At 32.4% G+C, this 7,876-nt stretch overlaps 1 protein-coding gene across 1 annotated transcript; it reads left to right on the forward strand.

Moving 5' to 3' along the window:
• Nucleotides 1–229: 229 nt before the first annotated feature.
• Nucleotides 230–7,073, forward strand: MKS88_001244 (uncharacterized protein; the record flags this gene model as incomplete). Its single annotated transcript, XM_067214155.1, has 3 exons — nucleotides 230–340; nucleotides 538–4,939; nucleotides 5,032–7,073. The coding sequence occupies 3 exons, from the start codon at nucleotides 230–232 to the stop codon at nucleotides 7,071–7,073; spliced, it is 6,555 nt and encodes a 2,184-aa protein (XP_067075170.1).
• Between the last annotated feature and the right edge of the window lie 803 nt (nucleotides 7,074–7,876).

The raw sequence follows: 7,876 nt of genomic DNA on the forward strand, positions 1-7,876 counted from the left end.
TCTTTTTTTTTTTTCATTTTTTTTGAACAATTTTTTCTATCTAATAATTAGATACGAGGACAATATGTAATTATTTGTTATTTATCATATTTCACGTGCCATTTCTTTAATTTTTTAGAAAAAAAAAACAAAAAAAGAATTAGAAAATAATAGTATTTCAAGTATTTTATTTTGTTTCATGGAAAGAAGAAATTAAAAAAAATTAAGAACTTCACAGTAAAAGAGCCATATGGCAACCATAAAGAAATGTAACAAGAGAGAGAAAATAAATATTTTCCTCTTTTTCACAAAAATATCATTGTTTCTTCTTTTAAATTGGATATTAGATAGTTCTAATGATGTAAGCTAATAAAAAAGAATAATATATACATTCATTGTATATATATATATATACATAGATGTAGTTTATGTATTACGCATATATATAATTCTCTGTGCCATCATACATATTTCCTTTAGTATGTTTTCATTAATATGAAAGACATAATATTATATTTTTTTTATAAAACTACTTTATAATTTTACCAAAATTTTTAGCAAAAATGTGGTAAATCTTGTAAGAATGACATTCAGATACTATTAGTTTCAAGAACTAACAGATCATTGGCATCAAGGAGGAGACGCAATGGTTCAAATTTTCCAGTTTGTAGAACTCGTATAGTAAAAGATATTACGCATGGAGGACTTAAGGAATATAAAGAGAATTTTGAAAATAAACGTTATAAATTAACGGAAAATGAGAAAGATGGAAATAAGGATTGCGATGAACATTATGAAGCAGCAAATTATGGATTTAAAGAAAAATGTCCCTATGAAGTAAATAAGTCTTATGGAGGTGCAACTCCCGGGCCAAATCTTTTCGAATTAAGAAAACGATTCCGTTGTGGAGCACTTTTTAATGATAGAAATGGAAGAATGAGTTCATTAGTAGATATACTACCTGGATCTTTAGAAGAATGTGAAAGAAAAATTTATGGACCAAGGAATGAATTTAGAAGTGTGTTTTACAAAAGAAGCATACCCACGAAGAGGAAAGTTAAAAGGAGAAAAGTAGAAGAAGAAGAAGAAGAAGAAGATGAATATTTCCCATTACGTAATAAGATATCTGCTGGATTAAGAGTAGGCACAAATAGCAGAAAGGAAACTTATATGAGTGGTAAAAAGAACTTTCCAGTTTCTGAATATTATAAAGAAGAATCATCAACCACATCAGAAGATGAACCTGAGGAAGTCGAGAAAAAAGAAGAAAAATTCGATTTAAAATACACTCCCAGAGATGGATTAGAATCGTTTAGTAAGGCACATGAACGTGAAGAAGAAAAACAAACATGTGATATACCAGAAGACGTTTCCACAGACAGAAAAGGTCCTGTTGTAGAAGAATATGAAGAAGAAAAACCATGTATTTCCGTAGAGGAAAAATCTGAAGATGCCTTAAAAGACACTGATAAAACTGATGAAACATCATGTGTTTCTGATAAGGAACACCTCCCTCCAATCGTAGAAGTAGAAGAAGTCGATGAAAAGGATACAACAACACCGGATATTAAAGAGGAAGAAGTTACACCAGAAGATGAATTAAAAGAATCTGATAAAAAAGTAGAAGAAGTTGATGAAAAGGATACAACAACACCGCATGTTAAAGAGGAAGAAATTACACCTGAAGATGAATTAAAAGAATCTGATAAAAAAGTAGAAGAAGAAGATAAAACTGATGAGACTTGCAAGATTAGTAATGTAGCAGATGATGAAGTAGGAGAGGAAACATCAGATGCTAAACCAATGGACGGTTACTATTCAGTAAAAGAACATGATGCTGAAGATGAATCATGGACTACTACTTGGAATAGCATGTCATCTACTCCAGATGAAAAAGGTGAAAAATCCAAAACTAAATTATCTCATAAGCGAATATCTAAAAAAAAATTAAAGAGAAAATGTAAAAGAAAAAAACTTAAATCAGAGAGAAAGGATACCACCACCCCTGAAGAGAAAATCGACGAGAAAGAAGAACAAACTGAAGATATTCCAACATACGAGGAAACTACTAGCATTGTAGAACAAACCGAAGCGGATATAGATGAACAAAGAAAAACAGAATTAGAGGAAACCACGGAAAAAGAAGAAGAAAGGAAACATAAAAAATCAAAATCCGAGGCACCCTTCCAGGAGGTTATTACAGGATACGTCCGAAGGGAACCTGAAAAGTCATTATTCAATTGCTTTTATTACCCAAAAACCGTGGATGATGAAGCATTACCAAATATTACGACAAAGTCAAGGCTCTTCAAAAACTGGGGAGAAAAGATTCCAGATCATTTACCAGAATCTATATTTAAACCAGATGATTTCAATTTAGAAGATGATAGTGCAAATTTAAAACCAAAAGGCGGTTTGCTCCCGCATAAGCCGCAATATAGGCATAAGAAGTATTTAAAACCAAAAATTATTTTACGCACTCCCGATATTCCAAAACATAAGCGTAAGAAAAAATTAACCACAAAAAAAGATAAGAATAAGACATATGAAGCATTCAAAGGTACGCTTTGGCCAGAGCTAGTTGGCTTAGATGAAATGCTAGATACGAAGCCGACACCGTGGATACCCACTGTAGAAGAAACCGATAAGGTAATAATCGAAACACCAGAAATTACTCCAACACCCGAGATTTCCACTGTAGAAGAAACCGATAAAATTAAAGATGAAACACCAGAAATTACTCCAACACCCGAGATTTCTACTGTAGAAGAAACCGATAAGATAATAATCGAAACACCAGAAATTACTCCAACACCCGAGATTTCCACTGTAGAAGAAACCGATAAGATAATAATCGAAACACCAGAAATTACTCCAACACCCGAGATTTCTACTGTTGAAGAAATCGATGAGGCGACAGACGGAACTCCGGAAACCAAGTCAAAGAGCAAGAACAAAGCTAAACAGGAATGCGATAAGAAAAAAGATAAGAAGGATAAAAAAAAAGATAAGAAAGATAAAAAAAAAGATAAAAAAAAAAAAAAAGAGAAGTCAACAACAGAGATTTCGACTATAGAAGAAACCGTTAAGGTTCAGCAAGAAACATCAGAAATTACACCAACACCAGAGATATCTGTTGTAGAAGAAACCGATAAAATTAAAGATGAAACACCAGAAATTACTCCAACACCCGAGATTTCCACTGTAGAAGAAACCGATAAGATAATAATCGAAACACCAGAAATTACTCCAACACCCGAGATTTCCACTGTTGAAGAAACCGATAAGGCGACAGACGGAACTCCGGAAACCAAGTCAAAGAGCAAGGACAAAGCTAAACAGGAATGCGATAAGAAAAAAGATAAGAAAGATAAGAAAAAAGATAAGAAAGATAAAAAAAAAGATAAAAAAAAAAAAAAAGAGAAGTCAACAACAGAGATTTCGACTATAGAAGAAACCGTTAAGGTTCAGGAAGAAACATCAGAAATTACACCAACACCAGAGATATCTGTTGTAGAAGAAACCGATAAAATTAAAGATGAAAAACCAGAAATTACTCCAATACCCGAGATTTCCACTGTAGAAGAAACCGATAAAATTAAAGATGAAACACCAGAAATTACACCAACACCCGAGATTTCCACTGTAGAAGAAACCAATAAGGATATAGAAGAAAAATCTGGAAGTACCTCAATATTTTCTTGCTTTTCTAAAAAGAAAAAAGGCCATAAGAAAGATAAGAAACAGAAAAAGAAGTCAACGACTCAAATAACAACTGTAGAAGAAACCGAAAAAATAACAGACGAAACACCAGAGATTACACCAACACCTGAGATTTCCAATGTAGAAGATATGGATAAGACACATGAAGTATTCAAAGGTACGCATTGGACAGAGCTAGTTAGCGTAGATGAAATGTTAGATACGAAGCCGACACCGTGGATGTCTACTGTAGAAGAAACCGATAAAATTAAAGATGAAACACCAGAAATTACACCAACACCCGAGATTTCCACTGTAGAAGAAACCGATAAAATTAAAGATGAAACACCAGAAATTACACCAACACCCGAGATTTCCACTGTAGAAGAAACCAATAAGGATATAGAAGAAAAATCTGGAAGTACCTCAATATTTTCTTGCTTTTCTAAAAAGAAAAAAGGCCATAAGAAAGATAAGAAACAGAAAAAGAAGTCAACGACTCAAATAACAACTGTAGAAGAAACCGAAAAAATAACAGACGAAACACCAGAGATTACACCAACACCTGAGATTTCCAATGTAGAAGATATGGATAAGACACATGAAGTATTCAAAGGTACGCATTGGACAGAGCTAGTTAGCGTAGATGAAATGTTAGATACGAAGCCGACACCGTGGATGTCTACTGTAGAAGAAACCGATAAAATTAAAGATGAAACACCAGAAATTACACCAACACCCGAGATTTCCACTGTAGAAGAAACCAATAAGGATATAGAAGAAAAATCTGGAAGTACCTCAATATTTTCTTGCTTTTCTAAAAAGAAAAAAGGCCATAAGAAAGATAAGAAACAGAAAAAGAAGTCAACGACTCAAATAACAACTGTAGAAGAAACCGAAAAAATAACAGACGAAACACCAGAGATTACACCAACACCTGAGATTTCCAATGTAGAAGATATGGATAAGACACATGAAGTATTCAAAGGTACGCATTGGACAGAGCTAGTTAGCGTAGATGAAATGTTAGATACGAAGCCGACACCGTGGATGTCTACTGTAGAAGAAACCGATAAAATTAAAGATGAAACACCAGAAATTACACCAACACCCGAGATTTCCACTGTAGAAAAAACCGATAAGGTGACAGACGGAACTCCGGAAACCAAGTCAAAGAGCAAGGACAAAGCTAAACAGGAATGCGATAAGAAAAAAGATAAGAAAGATAAAAAAAAAGATAAAAAAAAAAAAAGGAGAAGTCAACAACTCAAATAACAACTGTAGAAGAAGCCGAAAAAATAACAGTCGAAACACCAGAAATTACGCCAACACCAGAGATATCTGTTGTAGAAGAAACCGATAAAATTAAAGATGAAACACCAGAAATTACTCCAATACCCGAGATTTCCACTGTTGAAGAAGCCGATAAGATAATAATCGAAACACCAGAAATTACTCCAACACCCGAGATTTCCACTGTTGAAGAAACCGATAAAGCTACAGACGAAACATCTGAAAGTAAATCAGTATTTTCGGGCTTTTTCAAAAAGAAAAAAGGCGATAAGAAAGATAAGAAACAAAAAGAGAAGTCAACAACTGAAATAACAACTGTAGAAGAAACCGAAAAAATAACAGTGGAAACACCAGAAATTACACCAACACCCGAGATTTCCACTGTAAAAGAAACTGATAAGATAATAATCGAAACACCAGAAATTACTCCAACACCCGAGATTTCCACTGTTGAAGAAACCGATAAAGTGACAGACGGAACTCCGGAAACCAAGTCAAAGAGCAAGGACAAAGCTAAACAGGAATACTATAAAAAAAAAGATAAACAAGATAAAAAAACAGATAGGGAAGATAAAAAAAAAAGAAAAGAGAAGTCAACAACTCAAATAACAACTGTAGAAGAAACCGAAAAAATAACAGTGGAAACACCAGAAATTACACCAACACCTGAGATATCTGTTGTAGAAGAAACTGATAAAATTAAAGATGAAACACCAGAAATTGCGCCAACAACCGAGACTTCCACTGTAGAAGAAGCCGATAAAGCTACAGAAAAAACATCTGAAGGTAAGTCAGTATTTTCGGGCTTTTTCAAAAAGAAAAAAGGCGTTAAGAAAGATAAGAAACAAAAAGACAAGTCAACATCTCAAATAACAACAGTAGAAGAAACCGAAAAAGTAACAGTTGAAACACCAGAAATTACACCAACACCCGAGATTTCCACTGTTGAAGAAACCGATAAAGTGACAGACGGAACTCCGGAAACCAAGTCAAAGAGCAAGGACAAAGCTAAACAGGAATACTATAAAAAAAAAGATAAGCAAGATAAAAAAACAGATAAGGAAGTTAAAAAAACAGATAAGGAAGATAAAAAAAAAAGAAAAGAGAAGTCAACAACTCAAATAACAACTGTAGAAGAAACCGAAAAAATAACAGTCGAAACACCAGAAATTACACCAACACCTGAGATATCTGTTGTAGAAGAAACTGATAAAATTAAAGATGAAACACCAAGAATTACACCAACACCCAAGATTTCCACTGTAGAAGAAACCGATAAGATAATAATCGAAACACCAGAAATTACTCCAACACCCGAGATTTCAACTTTAGAAGAAACTGATAAGATGGTAGGGGAAACATCTGAAAATCATTCAAAATTTAAGAGTTTTTTCAGAAAGAAAAAAGTTGATAAAATTGATAGAAAAGAAAAATATATGTCAACAACTGAGATGACAACTATAGAAGAAACCGAAAAGGAGAAAGACGAAACACCCGAAGTCTGCACCGAAGAAGAAACTGTAAAGGGGGAAGACGAAACCCCAAAAGTTACTCCAACATCTGATATTTCCATTGTACAAAAATCCCATAAGAAGACATATGAATCAGATGAATCTATGTCAAAACACAAGATCTCTACCAAGGAAACACATAAAACTCAATCAACACACGAGATTCATAATGTAGAAGAAACGGATATAATGAATTATAAAACACCAAGTGAGAAAGTATTGTTGAAGTACACTACTGAGTTAGGTGAACATGATGATATAGAAAATGAAATATATACAACGTGGAGGAACAAATATATAAAATTGAAAGATAAGAATGTAGGAAATAGTACAACAACATACAAGTATTCAACAGAAAAAAATGTTAATGAAGAAGGTGATTCACTAAATAGGTATCCAATGGATAAATTCCTAAATGAGAAAAAGGAGAACGTTATAGGGGTTAAAGAAGAAGATGAATCACGATATGGATTATCCCTGTTTAAGGGTAGGACACCATATGGTGATTTGGCACCACATACAATATGGAGGTGTAAATGTTCATCTGTACAATATAGTGCAGGTGATATAACACCAAATGGTTCATGAAATTATAATTATGCAGCTATGAAAACTACATCTTAAAAAGGCGAAACTCCAAAAAATATATATATGTTTTAATTAAGATTATTATGAAAAATATTAATAAAAATGAGATGATAAAATTTACCTTGTATATGGAAAAGCAAATATTGTATTATATAATGGTAGAATATGACAAAAAAGTTGAGAAAACATATAAAATGAAGTGTAAAAAAGGCATTTGTTTTTTGAGTTAAATAGAAAAAGGAGAGATGATAAGAGCAAAATCAGACTTAGAAACGATATCAAATAATTTAGAAGAGAAACATGAATTAACAAATGAGAAAAAAAGGGTAGAAAGAAAATGTTACATACTCAACGAATCGCGAATTATAATGATTATTATGTAGATAGGTTGTATTTATAATGAATGAAACAGCAAGATTGGGGAGATAGATTAAAATAAAGCCAATGAAGAATAAAGATTAATATGAAAAATATTAATAAATTGTTATAAAATTTTGTTTATGGATGAGAAATATTTATATAAAACTTTTTACAAGGGTGTTTTGTAACTGGATGATATTATGTAGAATCAAAATATATGAAGGAAATAAAGTTACATATGCGAAAAATTGAAAATAAGTAACTAAAAGTAGGAATATTTAAAGTATTGAAATTGGAAGAGATAATATGTAAAAATATGTAAGAGGAAGAAATGAAAAAAATTAAGTTACCAAAAGGAATTATTTGAATGCGAAATCATGCAAATACAAAAAATATCATTTATTTTATTGAGTTTCATATATTTGCAAACAACCCACATAATA

Source organism: Plasmodium brasilianum, chromosome 4 (assembly GCF_023973825.1).
Source record: "Plasmodium brasilianum strain Bolivian I chromosome 4, whole genome shotgun sequence".
NCBI lineage: Eukaryota > Apicomplexa > Aconoidasida > Haemosporida > Plasmodiidae > Plasmodium > Plasmodium brasilianum.